The following is a 20,322-nucleotide window of genomic DNA, read 5'->3' on the forward strand; positions in this document are numbered from 1 at the left end:
GTGCTTCCCAAGAAACATGACTCCATTCTGCCGCATGGTGGCGCTGTAGTTAACGACCGGAAACGTGTGTTTTATTTACACCTTTTTTTCACTGCATACTTGGCCAATTAAAAATGCAACAATGGTCCCACAGCGGGAATTGAACCGGGGACATTGTGTTTATGCAGAATGCCCCATAACCATTTGGCTAAACCTAACCAAACCTTAACCATAGCCTTGTCACATCATAAAACTGATTTATTTTTCAGTATTTTGTTTTTTTAACAAAAAGGTCAGAGGATCTCACAATTTCAAAGAATGAATCCTCTGTGGAACATGAATGTCTCCACCAAATGTGGTGCCAATCCATCAAGTAGATGTTGAGATATTTCATAGAACAAAGGAAAACTTTGACCTGATGGTGGTGCTAGAGGAAAAGTCCTAGGATCAACAACGTCAATGGAATTCATCATCTGGGGAACATGAATGTCTGCACCAAATGTGGTGCCAATCCATCAAGCAGATGTTGAAACATATTCCAAAGGACAAGTGAAAACTTTGACCTGATGGTGTTGCTAGAGGAAAAGTCAGAGCATCACCAAAGTTAATATCATTTATCCTCTGGGGAACATGAATGTCTGCATCAAATGTGGTGCCAATCCATCAAGAAGATGTTGAGATATTCCACAGGACAAGGAAATACTTTGACCTACTGGTGGGATTAGGGAGAAGTTCAGAGGATCACCAAATTTATCTGAATTTATCCTCTGGGGAACATGAACATCTGTATCAAATTTGGTGCCAAGCCTTTAAGTAGATGTTGAGATGTATTCCAAAGGACAAGTGAAAACTTTGACCTGATGGTGGTGCTAGAGGAAAAGTCAGAGGAACACTAAAGTTAATAGAATGAATCCTCTGGGGAACATTCCTGTCTCCTCTGATCAGCATAAGGGATGCCAAACAATCAGATTTATTCCAGCTGATTGAACCCCTCCACCACCCCTTCCTGTTCATAGACAGTTGGTCCGTTCCACTTCCTGTCTGTAGCGTAAAAGAGGCCATTTTAACTCACCATGTGTTTACTTTGAGGAGTCAAACATGAAGCCAGAAAACACAAACAGGTAAAACAAAAAAAACAATAGTTCCACCACAAACTTTTGATTCATTCTTTGTGTGTTCAGATTAAATAGATGAAATGTTTGATTTAGTAAGAACAATTTGAATTGAAATTAACCAAAGTTTGGGTAGAAATGTCAAACATCTTAAAGCAAGTAAGAGAAAATGACCTTAAAGTCACCAAATGATAGAATACAAACATGTGATGGTTGAATGGAAGCTTTTAAAGCATAAGGCTTCTTATCCCCACACTCACGGTCGAGTGTTTGAGTCCCTCGCAGACATTTTGAGCCCTTTATGAACACTTTCTGTAAGTCAGAATGTCTGCATAAGGGAATTACCCACAATTCATAGCAATTTGACGTTAAACACGGGGTTACCAGTGGAAGCCAGAGACGGAAAAAAGGTAAACAAAGAGGATGGGACATGTGTATTCAGCCTGGAATATTAGTTTTACACAGAAACTTTAGGGATTCAATATGGAACATAAAAACACATGAAATCAGAGAAAAACAGAGAGTTTATTACAAAAATTGATACATCAAACACACAATTTTGTTTTTGAATCTGTTTTCACAAAAACAAGTAAATAGATTATTTGACAATCAGCACCATCTTGTGAGGAAAGAGCCTTGAAGACGTTCAAATCGGGGAGTAAAAAATAGAAATAAATCCCCCACAATCGTACATAACATTTTCTGACGTCGTCATGGTAACGTGATATGTTGCAGCAAAGTGCCGTCCCGTTCGTATTTGCACCATTTCAAGCCCTTACAGCCTCTCACATTCAACCATTTACCAGGTGATGTCAGTTTAGTCCCTGAGGGTTCAGGGTTTTAGGCCTTAAAGGGGACGCTGGGATTGGGTCTGAGGCTCTGCAGTGCTCAGATTCTCTGGTTTATTGATCACGTATTGATTGTTTCCTCCTCTGTCTGAATCTCCCAACAGGTTAAAGGTAGAATGTGAAACTGGAGCTGCTCAGACCGTGAAGCTGCACGTCTTCAGACCACCATGTCCGACACCGGAACCAGTAGCGCAGGAGAACCCCTGGGTCAGTGTTGGTAGGTGGGACCACCCGCTGTGGTTGACCCTTCCCTGGGTGACGGGGGGACCCCATGGTCCGGCTTGTCCCATCCTCGCCAAACTGCCCGCAACCGCCACCTACTTGCTGATCACTCGATTACATCACGCTACCCTTTTCCCGCAGCCCAATTCCCCGGAAAATGGCGAGGGGTTCAAAGCCCCCTGGCGTCACGGGCCAGTGCGTTTTCTCTCTGCTGATGCTGAAGAGCTGCTGGCTGCTGGGCTCTGCCGCAGCCACCATCGTCCAGAAACCCGGTGTGCTAGCGGACTCCCAGCAGCCCCTGCAGGAGTACGCCCACTCCATCCGTCTGGATGGCGACATCATCCTGGGTGGCTTGTTCCCTGTGCACTCTCGCGGCGACAGGGGCGTCCCCTGCGGCGAGCTGAAGAAAGAGAAGGGCATCCACCGGCTGGAGGCCATGCTGTTCGCCATCGACCTCATCAACAAGGACCCGGAGCTGCTGCCCAACGTGACGCTCGGCGCACGCATCCTGGACACGTGTTCCCGCGACACCTACGCCCTGGAGCAGTCGCTCACCTTCGTGCAGGCGCTCATCGAGAGGGACGGCTCTGACGTCCGCTGCGCCAACGGAGACTCGCCCATCTTCGCCAAGCCAGATAAAGTGGTGGGCGTCATCGGGGCGTCGGCCAGCTCCGTGTCCATCATGGTGGCCAACATCCTGCGACTGTTCAAGGTAAGAGAACGCGTTTGAATCATATGCTGTATATTAGAAATGGACATAGTCATCGTGACGTCACCCATTGGTTTGAGGACTGAAGTTTTGAAGCCTTGAGTTCTGTCGCCATCTTGGATATTATATTTGGAATGTAGAGTGACGTAGAGACGAATTATACGTCTCTAGCAGCGACCTCTCAATCGCCCTAAAGCATCCCCTGCTTTATGGTCTGTTTGACTCTAAATGGAGCATCATTTACTAAATGAACATCATGCTGTATTGAAGAAGACTTGAAACTAGAGATTGAGACCATAAACTATGTTTACAATGTTTACTGAGGGAATAAATCAAGAGAGAAGTAGAGTCATTTTCTCATAGACTTCTATACAACCAGAGGAGTCGCCCCCTGATGGACAGGAGAGAGAATGCAGGTTGAAGACACTTTCGCATTGTCTTCACTTGGCAGAACCGGAGGTTGCCGTCTGGTGTGAATAGGTGTTCCTGCTGCTGTACTGCAAGACATACTTTCACTACTGTTTTCTCTCTTTTTCTTCTCTTGTTGGGTCAAATTGGCAAATTTAGTTGCACCCGAACAGGACAGTCGAGTCTTCTGTCTCAAGATACAATAGTCAAACAGGAAGTTTCTTTTTTTTAAAGGGACAGTTCACCTTCAAAAATACATATTTTTCCTGAAACATGTAGTTCTTTAAAAAAATGTAGATTGTTTTGGCTTGAAGGCCGATTGTTTGAGATATTGTTTTTCTTTCTCTCTGTTATAAAAAAGGAACTAGATGGCTCCAAAAACTCAACAGTAGTTACTTTGGTTGAAAATATGAATAAAGTTCCAACATGAAAACTGCTCACAACAAGGTCTATGGATTCTCTTGAGAAACCGTCCTGATTTCTGGAAAAAATAGTTTTTCAAATGTCAAATATTTTAGCGCTTTCAGCACCACAAGCGAGAGAAGGCAGACATCTCTACGGTCGATATCTCCAACACTTGGCAACTCACACCAGAACAGTTTAGATAGATTAAATAGCTCTACAGGTAAGAGGAAAAATATATATTTTTGTTTTTGGGAAGAACTGATCCTTTAAGCTGTAAAGGAGGAGAAAAAGTTAGAGAATCCTAATTCTGGGATTTACTTAAAACGATCTATTGCCACCACGTCGTCATGACAACCTGCTGTTACTTCTCTTGCAGCAGATGTGGAGAAGAAACAGCAGCTTTAACCTAGACGTGGTGTTTTTTGTTTTTTGAGTGAGAGGACCGCTGGTTGTTTTCACCGTCTGGATAAATGTTGGTGTTGAGTGGATCCAAAAAAGATCCTGAAGCTGCTCGAGTAAAAACAGAAAGAAAATATTTTTTTCTACAACATGAGTGAACATCTGTCTGCTGTCATCCGTAAAAAAGGCGGCGTGACCTTTTTGTCGGTTAACTTGTAGCTCAGAAAACGTGTTTGAGTTACAGAACGTTCCTTTTAAAAAATACATTTTCTTACAGGTTTCACTACAAGTTCCACAATGACTTCTGAGTCTCAGAGCCTCAAAGGAAATGTTGAGGGAATGTAATTCCCTTTGTTGCGTTTAAAGTTGCTCTTTGGCTGAAAATGTTTTTGACTTCACTTGGATGTTTGAGCTGATGCATGTGCAGAGTTTGTTTTTCACATTCATCTGCTGACGAGGGAAAGTTTCTGTTTCTCACCTTGAATCACAGTTTCACACCTGGATTTTGTGTTTGGAAGCCAGTCGTTTGTCCGGTATGAAACTTGTTCAGATGGATGTTTTTCCTCGTCGACGTAAAAAAAGATTGCAGCTGTTGCCGCGTCATATTTCGACGTCTTCCAGACACACAAACTGAGTCCGGAGGCGGCGTGTTGCAGAAGACGAATGCCACTGCGCTAAATTAGCAATGAGCTGTGTGTGAGTGTGTGTGTGTGTGTGTGTGTGTGTGTGTGTGTGTGTGTGTGTGTGTGTGTGTGTGTGTGTGTGTGTGTTAGAGTGCGGCTGGCCTAATGAGAACAGAACAGGCCCAACAACATCACTTAGCTAAAATTAGCTGGAGATGCCTCAGGGAGGAAGGAGGTGGAGGTGGAGGGGGGTGAGCCAGGTTTTGCTGAAGCAGAGGTTTTGTCACAACCTTCGGCTGCATCCTGACAGATAACTGAGACGGACCGCAGGACTCCGTTTGTAGTCGCTAACATTTAAACTCAAGACTCAAGATCATTTCGTCCAATTAAAGTTTTCTAGATGCAGATGCGCAAACTCTCTGGAGGTATTCAGATCCTTAACTTAAAGCCACAGCATCGATGTGTTAGTGTGTGTGTGTGTGTGTGTGTGTGTGTCAGAGGGCTTTGTTGCACCTGTAACCACACCCATCAGTGATGTAACAGGGTACCGGTGTACACCTGTACATCACTGCAGCGAGGTGAGAAGTTAAACCAACGAGGTCAGAAGGTCAAGAGTTTCAGGGGTTTGTTAATTTACGCTTTATGCATTATGAGCATCTCATAAAAAACAAAAGCTCTGCATTAAAAATGTCTATAGAAGTAATTATTCTGAGCTAAAGTACTTTAAATTAGTTATTTTATGTATTTTATGACAAGTAAAAGTGTTAAAAAAAAGTGTCAAGTGGAACTAATTCTAAACACTATGAATTTGTTTCGGTTGTTAAATCAATAACACAGAATCATATTAATAGCTTCAAATTAATGTTGTATAAAGTACAATATTTACCTCTGAAATTACAGTTTTTTCTTGTGGCTTTTAAGAAAGCGATACAACAGTTTCGGTTCCTGGTCGGAAAGGGCTGTCTGACGGCAACAAAAACCTTCTGTGGACCGAGCACAGCAGAAAATATATATTTAAGCCCCTTTTAAAATAACAAGTTCAGTTGAAGTGTGCACTATTTCCAAAACATTTTTCCCTGCTTTACCTTGCTGTCAGACCTTTCTTCATGACAGGAAGCTAAGGCCGTTCTATCTCTCTCAAGAAAGAACCCAGTACATTGCTTAACTTTATGCTGACTGCCATCTACTGTCTGTAATACACTGAGGGAAAAGGATAGAAGTGTATTTATATGTTGCAATGTCATCATGCAGAAACCTTCACGAGGTCAATTATGAGGACATTTTTAGAAGAGTTTGGTCATACTGTATTTTGTTGCTAAATCATACGTACTTCTACCGAAATGGGAATATGTTCTGAATCGAATACATAATTATCACCGATTGGAAGCTGAATGTTATAAAAACCTTTAAATAATGTTAATAATGATAATGGACCTTTTAAGTAAAGTACTTGAGTAAATGTACTTGCATGTAGTTACTGAACTACTGTGTGTTTGCACATGCAAATAATCATATGAAATGATGCAGTTCTCCCAGGGTTCTTTTTCTTGGTGAGATTTATTAGTACCTTACATTATTCAATTAGCAATATTAAATATATATATATATATCCCTGAAATGTCCCACCTCTCAGAATAGATAAATCATCAGCTTCTGTCCTGGCTCCATTCAGAGGAGGTTTTTGATGTTGATGAAACTCGTTCTCTGAAGGTGTCGGAGGTGAGATCCTCCATCCCAAACTGTGATATACTCTCCGTGCATTTGCATAATATTTGCACATCCACTTCACACAGCGTCTCGCAGCCCGACGCCTGGCCTCGGTCTGCAGGAGGACGCTCTGCTGCGACAGTTGCTGCGTTATATATTTCCATCTCTGCGTGGGAGAGAGAGAAACCACAGCGGCTCTGTTTATGAGCTCGCTGCAGGCTCGGCCAAAAAAATGTATAAAAAAAAATGAAAGAGGCGAGAGAATAACAGAGGGAGGAATGAAAACAGATGGAACCTTCTTCCAACATGGTTCCACACAAACCGTCAGAGGGAGGATGAGAACCGAGCCTCCAGCAGAGCGGCTGCTTCAAACCGCAGAAGAAGAAAAGTATCGCTGTCCGTCAGAATCATCTGTGACACTGCGTTATACTGAGAGGTGTTTCTGGTGGTGGAACAAGTACCCAGATCTTTTACTGCAGTAAAAGTATCAGTATATACACCACTACAAGCAAGAGTCCTGCGTTCAAAACCTTACTGAAGTAAAAGTATTTCAGTGTTATCAGCAAAATGTGCTTAAAAAGTGCAGTAAAATGTTCCCTGTCAGTGTTTTATTTTACATCTGATGTTTCTGGATAATATACCTGCTGTAGTAATGTTTATGTTTCATTTTAACTCCTTTATATCCTGTTGTCTAGTTCATCTACGTCACTGCATCATGTTCTATAAGATCATCATGTTTGTAGCGTCTCTGTCCTGTGAGAACCTCGTATCTCTAAAAAGAACAAACAGCCTGTTTTCAGCTTTGTGACGATGCATTTTCCAGCTGATCCAAGAGGCTTTTTAAAGAGTTTATTTATCTGAAGAAGTAGGAGGATTTTCTCAACACATAAAGGAAACACTTCATCCTTCAGTTCATCACAAACATTCAACACCAACACATCTGGAGATACGTGGTTTTACCTGGACAGGAAGGGGATGAAAAACTGTCACCTGAGAAGAAACTAAAGCTGTCAGACAAATGTAGTAAAAAGTACAATATGTACCTCTGAGATGTAGTGGAGGAGTATGAAATAACAGAACATGGAAATAGTAAAGTTAAGTAAAAGTACCTACTTGAGTAAAAAGAAAAGAGACAAATCCAGTGGAAACTTTCAATTTTATTCCGTTGAAACACCACAGCAGCTGAATGTTGTATTATCTGATTTTGTTGATTCATTTTGTGCCAATATGAATTAAGAATTCATCTCATATTTACCCCCAAATACATAACAGACAGAGATCACTCAAGTTGTATGTCAATTGGAAATGATAAAAACTAAAACCATTCAGTAAAAAAAAAACAATACATGCAAAAATTATATCTACAATAATCACACAATAAAACATTTTGATTTGGCACCCAGATATATAAGCAATGTACAAATGTACTTATTCATGAGTATTTAGTTTTTGTTGATTAAACAGTCTTGAAGGTAGGTTATGCAGTTATAAGAATTATTAAGACAACATTAGATAATATCATTCATTGTGTTAAAATCTGTGTGTTGGAGTAGTAGCAATGTTACAAATTATAGAAAAACATTGACAACAAAATAGCAAAAACCCATTAATCAGAATGTGAAAAATCAATAATGTTTACCTCGTACATCACCAATAATATAGATTTGTTACATTAAATGAAGGAGTCTTGCTGAAGAAAATCCACTGGTTGTTCTACTCAGTGTGATTGACAGGAGAGATGATCAGAGGGGCAGAGTTTTTACCACCATCATTAAGACATGGACTAAAGTATGGGTAGAGTTTCTCAGTGAAGCAGCAGCCAGTAAAGGAGTAGATAAGAGCTGCAGCATCAACGTCATAAAAGGAGACCAGACCCTCCTCATAATCCACCAACACCCCCACCTTCTCAGGCTGAGACTTCAGAGAGAGACGGACTAGAGGGTCAGCACAAGCTTCATACTCATTTTCATTCATCAAACATATCGTCCAGTAACCATCCTGAGGAGACAGTGTGATGCTTCCCTTCCTGTTGATCGACTCTCTGGCCACTCCTAAATCCCACTCAGTCTTCCCTTTAACCTGAACCTCGTAGTAAAATCTTCCTGAAGAGAAACTCTGCTTTGCTAAGACAATAGCACATGAATCAAATCTCTCTGGATTGTCTGGGAGATTCTTCCATACATCACCATGTTTAACTTGTTTTCCATCATCAGACAGGATGAGTGTGGGATGAGCTGTATCAGGATCAAGTGTCACATCCACTGCAGACTGCTGGACTCTCTTCAGCTCGGCCTCAAACAGCTTCTTCATCTGTTTACTGAGCGTCTCCTCCAGCTGGTTCACAGCTCTCACCACAGTCCCCTCATATGAAGGTGGACTGACTCTGACTCCTGTCCAGTCCTTGGTGGGTGGAGCAGCTTTAAGGGACGTGAAGCTCTGTAGAAGGTGGAGGTGGTCTTCAGACTGTAAGAGCTGTTCCACCTCAGTGCTTCTCTTCTTCAGCTCACAGATTTCCTGTTCCAGCTCTTTGATGAAGCCTTCAGCCTGTTTCTCTGTCTTTCTCTGCTTCTCTTTGATCGTGTCGATGAGCTCGGCCTGGCTTCTCTCAACAGACTCCTTCAGAGCGGTGAAGACCTGAACACCATCTGCTATCTCTCTGTCTGCATCTTCCTCACTGAGCTCCACTGAGTGTTTGATCTCCTGAATCTTCAGTCGTCTCTTCTGGATCATCTGCTGAATTTCAGTCTCAGTCTTCTCCAGCTCGGCCTTCTTTCCTTCATATTCTTCTTTCAGAGGAACAACATCATGTGTCTTGTGGTCTGAATAAGTGCAGATTATGCAGACACACATCTGGTCGGTCTTACAGAACAGCTCCATCAGTTTATCGTGCTTCGTACACATCCTGTCTTCCAGGTTCTCCACAGGGTCGATCAGCTGATGTCTTTTCAGACCTGACATTGTCAGATGAGGCTCCAGGTGAGTCTCACAGTAGGAGACCAGACACACCAGGCAGGACTTCATGGCCTTCAGTTTGGTTCCAGTGCAGACGTCACAGGGAACTTCTCCTGGTTTATCAGCTTGTTGCTCTGAGCTGCTGTTTCTGGCTTTCTGTTGAGCTGACTGTCTGAACTGAGCAGCCATCTCAGAGATGAAAGTATTGACCCGCAGCTCAGGTCTGGTGTTAAAAACTTCTTTACAGTTTGGACACTGACACTGGACCTTAACGTCCCAGTGTTGAGTGATGCAGGTTTTACAGAAGTTGTGTCCACATGGTGTGCTGACTGGATCAGTGAACACATCCAGACAGATGGAGCACAGAAACTGATCTTCAGTCAGCAGACAGCTGGCAGCAGACATGTCTACACTCTGAGGACAAAAGTGTGAAAAACTGTTACAACATATCTTTTGATTATTTGTTACATAAAATCATACTAGGATTGGTAGCATATAACTAGTGGAGGTGGATCACTCTGCCTTTTGTTCAAACTGGTTTAACAACATTTCTTAAGGCTGCCTCTGGCTGATCTCTGCCTGCTGCCAGTCACTTATGACTGTTGCATTTTGGGAATTAGCTGGTTGTCTGTTATTCAATAGTAAGAAAAAAATAAGATCACAATGATAAACTTATCTGATGTTTTAAGTATTGCAGTGATAACATACTAAACCCTCTGTTTTTTGTTGATATCATAATTTCATTTTGTGAAATCACCAAAGAATTTGATTTAAACCCAAAAGAAACCTACAATGTGATCCCTCACCTACTGTCACATCACGCTGTAAATAATAGAATACTACTGCTACCCTGCTGTTTATTTTGTTATGAAAGTGAAAGTATGGGAAGTATTTCAAATATTAATCTTAACACATTAATTACAGTTAACTATATATATATATATGTATATATATACATATATATATATATATATATATATATATATAGTTAACTGTGAATAATAGAATATACATACATACATATGTGTATACACATACATATATGTGTATATATATATATGTATATATATATATATATATATATATATATATATACACATATATATATATATATATGTGTATGTATATATGTATGTGTATATATATATATGTATATATTTATATATGTATATACATACACATATATGTATATACATATACACATATATATATATACACATATATTTATATATATATATACATACACATACATATATATGTATATATATGTGTATATATACACATATATATATGTATATGTGTGTATATATATATATATATATATATATATATGTGTATATACACATACATATATATGTGTATATATATATATATATATATGTGTATATACACATATTTATATTTATATGTATGTATATATATATAAATATATATATATATATACATATATATATATGTGTATATATATATGTATATATATGACAGTATTTGACTCTATTGTTTGTTCATTGTGAAATCCCCTTCTCCGTCCAAAGTCCTGTCTGAGTAGAGCTGAGGTTTTGAGTTCAAACAGGAAACAGATCTTTGAATTATCTTAAGCTAATGCTAGCTGTGACTGTATTCTGTCTAACCTTTAACTAGACAGAGTTCAGTCACTGTGGTTTGCTTTCTACCTCTGTTTTTATCTAAAATGATACATTTCTATGGCGTAATATTCTTTATATTATAAAACTAGATGTTAAACATTCAGATATAGTTTGAACTCAACTTGGATCAAATATTTAGTTAGTGTATTGTGTCTTTGTAGAACAGAGTACTCACCAGTGTTTGTCAGAGATTCTGCTGTGTTGTTGAGAAAAAGCTGCTGGATTCAGTTGAATGTTTCTTTACAGAGAAACAGAGAGACTTGTCTCGACTGCAGCTCTGCTGTTGATCAGACAAACTTTCACTTTCGTTTCAGGAAATGTGGTTCTGCAGCTCTCCTCTTTCAGTGTTGCTCCTCCTCTCAGTGAGGGAGGGGTGGAGGAAGTATTCAGATCCTTCACTGAAGTAAAAGCACTAATACCACACTGTGAAAGAACTTACTGCATTTAAACCTAACTTAAGTTTAAGTATTATCAGCCAAATGTAGTTGTATGAAAATAAAAACTATATATAGTGCAGTAAAATGTTCCCTGTAAGTGTTTTATTGTTATATCTGATGTTCTGGATTAATATTACTGCTGCATTAAAGTGTATGTTGCAAGTTTTTAACTACTTAATATCCTTTATGTTGTCTAGTTTAATCTACATCAATGCATCATATTCTATAACATCATCATGTTTGTAGCGTCTCTGTAGTAGCAATGTTACAAATTATAGAAAAACATTCGCAAAAAACCATCAATCAGAACGTGAAAAAATCAATAATTTATACCCCTGTTTTCAGCTTTGTGACGATGCATTTTCCAGCTGATCCAAGAGGCTTTTTAAAGAGTGTATTTATCTGAAGAAGTAGGAGGATTTTCTCAACACATAAAGGAAACACTTCATCCTTCAGTTCATCACAAACATTCAACATCAACACATCTGGAGATACGTGGTTTTACCTGGACAGGAAGGGGACGAAAAACTGTCCTCTGAGAAGAAACTAAAGCTGTCAGACAAATGAAGTAAAAAGTACAACATTTATTTTGTTGATGAATTTTGTGCCAATATGAATTAACAATTCATCTCATATTTACCCCCAAAGACATACCGGACAGAGATCCCTGAAGTTGTATGTAAATTGGAAATGATAAAAACTAAAACCATTAAGTAAAAAAAACAACATAATATGCAAAACTTATATCTGCAATAATCAGACAATAAAACATTTGGATTTGGCACCCAGATATTTAAGCAACGTACAAATGTACTTATTCATGAGTATTTAGTTTTTGTTGATTAAACAGTCTTGAAGGTAGGTTATGCAGTTATAAGAATTATTAAGACAACATTAGATAATATCATTCATTGTGTTAAAATCTGTGTGTTGGAGTAGTAGCAATGTTACAAATTATAGAAAAACATTGACAACAAAATAGCAAAAACCCATTAATCAGAATGTGAAAAATCAATAATGTTTACCTCGTACATCACCAATAATATAGATTTGTTACATTAAATGAAGGAGTCTTGCTGAAGAAAATCAACTGGTTGTTCTACTCAGTGTGATTGACAGGAGAGATGATCAGAGGGGCGGAGTTTTTACCACCATCATTAAGACATGGACTAAAGTATGGGTAGAGTTTCTCAGTGAAGCAGCAGCCAGTAAAGGAGTAGATAAGAGCTGCAGCATCAACGTCATAAAAGGAGACCAGACCCTCCTCATAATCCACCAACACCCCCACCTTCTCAGGCTGAGACTTCAGAGAGAGACGGACTGATGGGTCAGCAAGAGTAGTAGTAAAAAGTACAATATTTACCTCTGGGATGTAGTGGAGCACAAGTAGCATGAAATGGAAATACCCTGAATGTGTACTTAAGTACCATATTGAGTTCTTAGTTACATTCCAACACTCACACACTACAGCAACAAACAACGTCTATGTACTTGTTACGTGTTTTTTGCGAGTAGTACCTAATGAACTGGCAGCAGAGTGTTCATTCATAGTTGTCCACAGCTGTGTGAGGAGGTCCACTTCTCAGAAACCCGATCAGATTCTGGTGACAGCTCAGTGATCCCTGCGTTCTTTAAAGACTTCCCAGTAAGAGGAAGAAAAGACGATGTGAAGCATTTGTTGCCTCCTGCGGCTCCTCATCATCCCGTCAATGATTCTCTTTGTCTCCCTGTTCTTCTTTCTCTTATTCCTTCTTATTTGACAGAATGGGGGTGATGAGGATCAGACACTATTTTCGTGCCTGATGATACAAGTCGTTTTCCAGGTTTGAGGAAGAGAAATCCTTCCATGTGGGAGTCCTGTGGTGTGATTCTGAGAGAAAGCTCTCCAGAAAACCTAGTTTTCATACAGATGATCTATGGGCAGTTTGAAGAAGTGTGAACGTTGAGCCATGTTTTTTTTTTGCGCTCTCTGAAGTGTTGCCTCCTGAAATCGCATCGATCCGTGCTAACGCGAGCAGCAGATGGTTCATGTGACGGGAAAAAACACATCGTCTGTGGGACAAAAGAAAAGCTGAGGAGAGCCATTAATATACACTATTAAAGTGTAAACCTGCCTCGTACGGAAATAAGTTCTTGAGGAACAGAAGATGAAACAATGTGTTCAGTCAATTTGGTAAATTGACGCTTTTCTGGAGGCTTGAAGCATCAACGTTGGGAAAATTGGACTTGTTAGTTGCCTTTTTAAGAAGTGTTTTCCTAAAGCTTTGTAGCCTCAGACGCTGATCTAAATTGAGTTGAGACTATAGTGACTTGAAACTTGAAATTGCCTTGACCCAAGACCTGACTAGGACAAGTCTCTGATTACTTGGGCCATGTCTTCGTTACTGAAGACTTGACCTGTCTCAAATGGCTCCATTGACTTGACACTAGTTTCAAATACATTTTACTTGACGTGGACTCGTCTTGCAAATACTGTGTTCTAGTCAAGACCAAGTTAACCGAGACCTTGGTCTCAACCCCTCAGAGTGTATAGAGAGTGAAATGAGGCCAAGTTGGTAATAATAAAGTTTACTTGACTTGGCCTCGTTATGCAATTACTGAAGATCAGTAGTCATGAGAAAGACCACAGTGTATCAAGACTGAGACGGGACCAAGACTTTGAGGGGTTGAGACCAAGTCATGGTCAAGACCAGACCAGTGCAAGTCCCCCACTGCATGAAAGACTTGCAATAAAATGTGGAACATACAAACTATAGATACACCGACATTTATTTTTCTACACTTATGTTGACTTTGTGTTGGACCATGTTGTGGCGATTTTTGATCGTTTTGTCGACGTGAACAGACTCCAATTCTCCGCTAATGTTATCTAGTGTTGGCGCTGTAAGGGAGCTGAAGAAAGGCAAGACACGGTTGGGTCAAAATGACACACCAAGGCTCAATCCTATCTTAACCTTAAGTTTCTCAAATTGTGAGTTACCATCTAGATTCTAGAAACTACTGCGAGGCAGTCTTGAGTGTATATCAACGTCGCAACCTCTGTATTGGAGTCCTTTTACAGATAAATCAGTCCACATGTTGTTATAGCAACAGATGAAAGTCTGGGAAGTTCTCAGTTTTTAAGATACATTCCCATTGGTTCTCACATTAGCAATACATTACATGTAAATTGCTTGACATTGTACCTTTTTAAGACATGGACAAGACTCAAATGACTTAGGACTTGACCTAAGAAGCATCTCAAATGACTTGACTTAACTTGCTCCAGACTTCCCTTTATTGATTTGAGATTAAAGTTGTTCTATCTCAGACTCAAATCACATACAACTTGTCTCAAATGACTCTTGTACTCTTGGACTTGTCCCCAATGATTTCCTCAAATTGGGTCTTGATTCAACTTTTCTTGATTTGCCCTAAATCTGACCTGAAATTTTAATTCAGAAACTTGAAACTTCTCTTTATCAATCACAGTGATAGAGTGACATCACCATCATCTGACCTTACCTGTCAACCATTGGCAGGTGATGTCACTGCGGGTCCCACAGCCAATCACAGGCAGCCAGTCGGGACCTGTATGTCTCATTAACCGACAGTGTGACCTGAACATCTCAGTCTGAGCGGCAGCATCACATCCAATCAGCCACCTCATATCATATCAGCGTCCTCAATGAATGTATATGTGTGAAACCGCTCCACCTTCATTTCGTGATTGTAAGCTGGAGGCGTCTGTCTCGATTACCTGATCGCTCTGTTGAAAAGATGGAGGACAGGATGGATAATGTTTTTAATCAAGAAGAATTTGCTCATTGTGGCAGCAATTCATTAGTGCGCCTGATAATAACGACCTCGTTAAGCTGTCTGAAGCCATCGTCCTCATTGTTTTTTTTGTCAGTGTTAATAAAGCTTTTTGTGCTTTATGCTCATTTTGATGGCCTCAATTTGTAATCCATCCAGTTTTCAATAACCTTATCTCTTATTGAAAAACTGTCAGACTAGATCCAGACGTGTGTGTGTGTGTGTGTGTGTGTGTGTGTGTGTGTGTGTGTGTGTGTGTGTGCGTGTGCGTGTGTGGTACTTAAAAACTGACTCATCAATGTATTAATCCTGAGAGTACATCTGAGTGATATCGTATTATACTGTTTTTTATTGTATAGTACAAATACTTAGCAATGAAAATCTCAGTAACACAATTTAACCAGGCTGCTAAGAACATGATGTCAGCACGAAGTCTAAAACAATAAATAAAGTCTTAAAATAAAAGAATAAAATTCTAAAGCTGCTCAATAACTTCAGACTTGACTCGGACTTATTGAAAGTGATTTAAGACTCAAAGATATGACTTGAAACGGTATCAGATGATGTAAAACTTGACTCAAACGTGTACCCAGTGACATGAGTATAGTTTAAGTCCATTAAACTATACTCTAATGACTTGATAATTGACTTGTCTTTTGACTTACTTTATGCGACTTAGACGTAATAAGTCTTTGCTTGGCTTAAATGACTTGAAACCTGTCTCTGATGTTACTCAAATGATTTGAGACTTGACCGTGACTTGTCTCCAACGAGACGGATCTTTTAGATATATTCAGACCTTTACAGTCTCACAGTGAAAGATTTCAGCTCCCGGCCCATGTTGTCAGTTTGATTCATATCTGTGTTGTGAATAAAAAGGTCATCGTCGTGCCACCAGGTGAGGAAATCTGACCCATAAAAAAAAAAACTCAAAGAGGAGCTCAGATAATAAAGTGAAATTTCAAACTGTGGAGTCAGCGTGACCGCAGCAGATCATCATCAGCTGAGCAATGATAAAGATTTCAGCTGGTTTCATAACCAAGAGACTGAGAAAAATGGACAAAATAAAAGAAACCTTCTGAACTCTGCATGTAGAGTCCGTTTGTTCCTAAAACCATTGACAGAGCAGAAATTAGATCACAGCACTGCAGGATTTTTATAAATGGGACATGCTCCTTTCTGATTGGCTGGCAAGTGTTTCATATATGAAGCTTTATCCAAATACAACAAGTCCTCGTACATAAAACGTTTGACCTCTAACATGTCTTCCAAAAAAATATTCATGACTGTTTTCTAATGGTTAGGTTTGTTTATTGTTGGGCACAAAGACTTAATTAAGGGTTGGGGAAACCATTTTTAGAAGATTATTTGAATGACAGATATACAGTATATTTAGCAACTATTGTCATTATTGATAAATCATTAAAGTCATTTTCAGGCAAAAATTGTAAAAACTCTCGGCTTGTTTTGTGTTGTGTGAGAGGAAATTAATATGTTAGTATTTTGGTCTGCTGGTCGGACTAAACGAGACATTTGATGGGAATTTTACAAACATTTTATGCATTTCTATATTTATTAGATGAATTTATTGATAATCAACCCTGGTGGTCATGGTTAAAAGATGTATGCAGGCAATTGGCTCAAAGCTGCTGCGATAACTGACTTCTAAGCTCCTGATTGGTGGATTGATGGACGGCGGTGCCCCAAAGGTGTCTGCTTGTGTAACGAGAGTAATTGTAACCACTTTTTAAACCCACTTTTAGTCAAGACATTCTTCTTCCCCTTCTCTTCCTCGTCTTGTCAATTTCCTTAAAATCTCAATGAACTCGTCTTCCTCCTGCTGTGGGAGTTGAACATTCCTCGTCTCATGTCCTTGTGAATGTGAGAGCTGCTGCAGCTCTTTCATCACCACCAGGCGACCGTCTCCCTTTAGATCTGCTCTGTTTACAGTCGGTGGAGATGTTCCTACGGTGGATTCTCACACTGCGAGTGTCTGTGCTGCAGTAGAAAGATCAGAAAACAGTCATTCTCATGTTTCTTTTCCAGAATTGCAGCTCTTCCATCACTGTGGCTAGTGGATGGTATTGATTGCTTTACATTCTTTTGCGCCACCATGATGTTCACGTTTGAGATTTTGAGTGAAATGTCTCAACAACTTATTCATCTATTGCCATAAAACTAGATTCAGAGATTCTTGTTCTAACCATTGACTGTATATAAGAAGTGAACTGGTTGTTCACTGGTTTGTGGACTGCGGTTTTGAAACCTCGAGTACAGCATTTTAACCAGTGAACGGAAGTGACCATATATGGACTGTACAGGAGGAGTGTCGCTGTGGTAGAGACGCCATAAGGCTAAAGTAGCAAAAGCAACCTGTCAATCACAAGGTAGTCCTGCCTTAAAGCATGCCCTGGTCTATGGTCTTTAAGCCTTGTCTTGCTAGGGGTCAAGTTTCTATTTGTATGTCCAACATTGCTGTGGCCCCACACTGCTCGATTCTTATTCTTCGAGGAGAGCAACTACTATCTTTTGTTGGACTTTTTCCTTTTCTATTCTCTTTGCTGTCATTTTGGAGGAATGCTGGGAGTAATGCTGTCAAGGATGATGGTGATGATGATGATGTGAGTAAAGCGTTACCGTGGCAACAGTGCACATTTTCTATGACAGTAACTACGATGAAAGCCTGAGTCAAATCACTCCCTAATATGAAACCCTGAGCTTTGGGAATACTTAAGCACAAAAGACAAACTTAAGTTTTAAACTCGCAACTAAGCAACTGGGGAGTTGATGAATTATTAAAATCTATTAAAGTCAGACTACCTTAATTATCTGTTATTAGGTTGGTAAATATGTACTTTATAAGTGCAGGACATTTGAATGAAAAACACTTTCTTTGACTGTTTGTTTATTTTTTATTTAGCCTCGCTAGAAGCATGGCTCTAGGGATGTTGACGTCTTGGTTGGTCCGGACTGAATTTTTTTCAGATTTACTTAAAAAAACAACAACAACGACTGGAACATCTCGAGTCACACAGAACATTTGAATATGACTCAGTGTTTGACCTGAAGAACCTGCAGCAGATGTTTCTGGGGAAAAAAGGAATATAAAGATGAGAAATCATCAACATGAGCCAAATTTGAGGACAAAAACAATCGCGTTTATACAGTTAAAAGCCTATAATTCTCCTGCAGCAGTCTGGAGGCGGGGATGCCTTGCTCAGCGGCTCCCGGGCAGCAGTTTAACGTGCTGGTTGTTTTGTTTGCCGTCCTCTCTGCTGCCTGGTTTTTTTCCAGGTCAGCCCAAGGCCCGGCTCTCGTCCTCTCTGACATGTTGTGATGTGCGGCGCGTTGAGTCACGGCGTGAAGCGTCGCTGACGAGCGCAGACGGGAAACCTGACATTTATTGGGCTGCAGATGGAAATCGTTTTTTGCCTGGATGAGTCGGTTGGAGGAGGAGGAGGAGGAGGAGGAGGAGGAGGAGGAGCTGTCGTCTCAGGAGGCTCGCTCAATAAGTGGAGGAGCCATCTTCTTCTTCTTCTTCTTCTTCTTCTTCTTCTTCTTCTTCTTCTTCTTCTTCTTCTTCTTCTCCTTGTTCGGTCTCTGAACACACTTCATGCTTCGTTTGTGTTTCCTCCACGCTCCAACAGTTGTCGCTTCCTCTCCGCTGCTCGCCGTCACGTCTCTGAGTGTGTCAGCAGCTTTTTATTCTGCATGCACGGCTGCCATTTTTATTATCTGTTCATCTGCTGAAAGACGGCAGACGACAAGGAGAGGAAAGGAAAGGAAACAAAGTGAGGACAGAAGACAGGATGAGAGAGGAAAATAAATGAGCTGAGGAGAGAGGGAAAGAAACAATGAGAGGAAAGGAAATAAGGAGAGGGAAGGAACAAGGTGAGGGGTGAGGACAGAAAACAGGAGGAGATAGGAAAAGAAACAATGAGAGGAGAGAGGAAAGGAAACACTGTGAAATTATGAAAGGAAGGAAACATGTTTAGGAAAAGAAATAAAGTAAGGAGATGGTAAAAGAAACAGTGAGAGGAGAGAGGAAAATCAACACTTTGATAAGGTAGGAAAGGAAACAAGGTGAGGAGTGAGGACAGAAAACAGGAGAAGAAGGGAAAAAATGAGCTTAGGAAAGAGGAAAATAAACAATGAGAGGAAAGGAAACAAGGTGAGGAGAGAAGTGAGGAAATAATCAAAGGAAAGAGGAAAGGAAACCCTGTAAGAAGATGGAAACAAGGTGGAACTTTATTTTGAAAAGACTGGATCCATGTAAGGAGTTGGAAATTGACGCTGAGTTTCATAGGAAAACACAGTGAAAATGAGGCGTAACCTTTGTTAAGATATCAAACAACACGCTGGTTTCAGGTTCGGGTCCCTGCTGTTTGTTTTGAAGAAGAATCCGACTCTTTCCTGTCACAACAGATTAAAACGCTTAAAACGACTTCCCAGTGTCTTTATTTAAAATGCTTCAGGGAGGGGAAAAGAAAAGACAAAGTAGTTCAACAACAGAGACAAAAACCTTTGACAGCATTTGTTTCCAAACAGACAAATAAATCTCATCTCGGCCCGCGGTGCCTCCGGCTTTCTGCTAAATGTTTTCCTTCCTGTGTGGAGGAGGATGTTACCTGGACGAGTGCTTCACTGACGCTTTAATCACAGTGCGTTTCTCATTCTGTGGTTTTCAGTTTGTTTCCTTTAATAACTTCATCAAGGTACAACTAAAGCACGGAGGGGATGAAGTAGATCATGGCTCTTTACTTTAATTTAAATGTTATTTTGTACTGCTACTTCATTCTTTTTATTCTGGACTTTACATGGCTGTCTAGCTTGTATTGCAGACTCAAGTTATTCTGGACATCTTTTCATAGACAGCTATGGTGGATTTAACATTGTTTTGTTCGAGATTTTATTCGGATTAATTGGGACTTTTCAGGTTTATTTTCCAGGGTAATTCCAGACCTCTTTAAGATTTATTCTAGATTTTTCACTTTTTATTTTAAATTTGATTCAGACGTTTTTGGATTACCTCTATTTCACAGAGGGATTTATTGAGGGTTATTCCCACACTTTTCAGAGT

The 20,322-nt window shown here is 40.0% G+C and overlaps 2 protein-coding genes across 2 annotated transcripts in view; one reads left to right on the forward strand and one right to left on the reverse strand.

The window, feature by feature from the left end:
* Window positions 1–2,318: 2,318 nt before the first annotated feature.
* LOC129108674 (metabotropic glutamate receptor 8-like) overlaps window positions 2,319–20,322 on the forward strand; it is a 118,892-nt gene continuing 100,888 nt past the window's right edge. The window contains exon 1 of the mRNA XM_054620556.1: window positions 2,319–2,873. Within this exon, the coding sequence (XP_054476531.1) occupies window positions 2,319–2,873 (555 nt within the window). The remainder of the gene's footprint in view (window positions 2,874–20,322) is intronic.
* Window positions 7,552–11,305, reverse strand: LOC129108675 (E3 ubiquitin-protein ligase TRIM21-like). The gene is made up of 2 exons (XM_054620557.1): window positions 11,186–11,305; window positions 7,552–9,778 (listed from the first exon to the last, which is right to left on the reverse strand). Exon 2 carries the CDS (start codon window positions 9,767–9,769, stop codon window positions 8,126–8,128), a length of 1,644 nt encoding a protein of 547 aa, XP_054476532.1. The 5' UTR covers window positions 9,770–9,778; window positions 11,186–11,305; the 3' UTR covers window positions 7,552–8,125.

The sequence above is a fragment of the Anoplopoma fimbria genome, chromosome 19 (genome assembly GCF_027596085.1).
Source record: "Anoplopoma fimbria isolate UVic2021 breed Golden Eagle Sablefish chromosome 19, Afim_UVic_2022, whole genome shotgun sequence".
In the NCBI taxonomy this organism is placed as follows: Eukaryota; Metazoa; Chordata; class Actinopteri; order Perciformes; family Anoplopomatidae; genus Anoplopoma; species Anoplopoma fimbria.

Bases quoted from the DNA above. Each gene is read 5' to 3' on its own strand.
- LOC129108675 (XM_054620557.1), bottom strand. From the start codon at position 9,769: ATGTCTGCTGCCAGCTGTCTGCTGACTGAAGATCAGTTTCTGTGCTCC.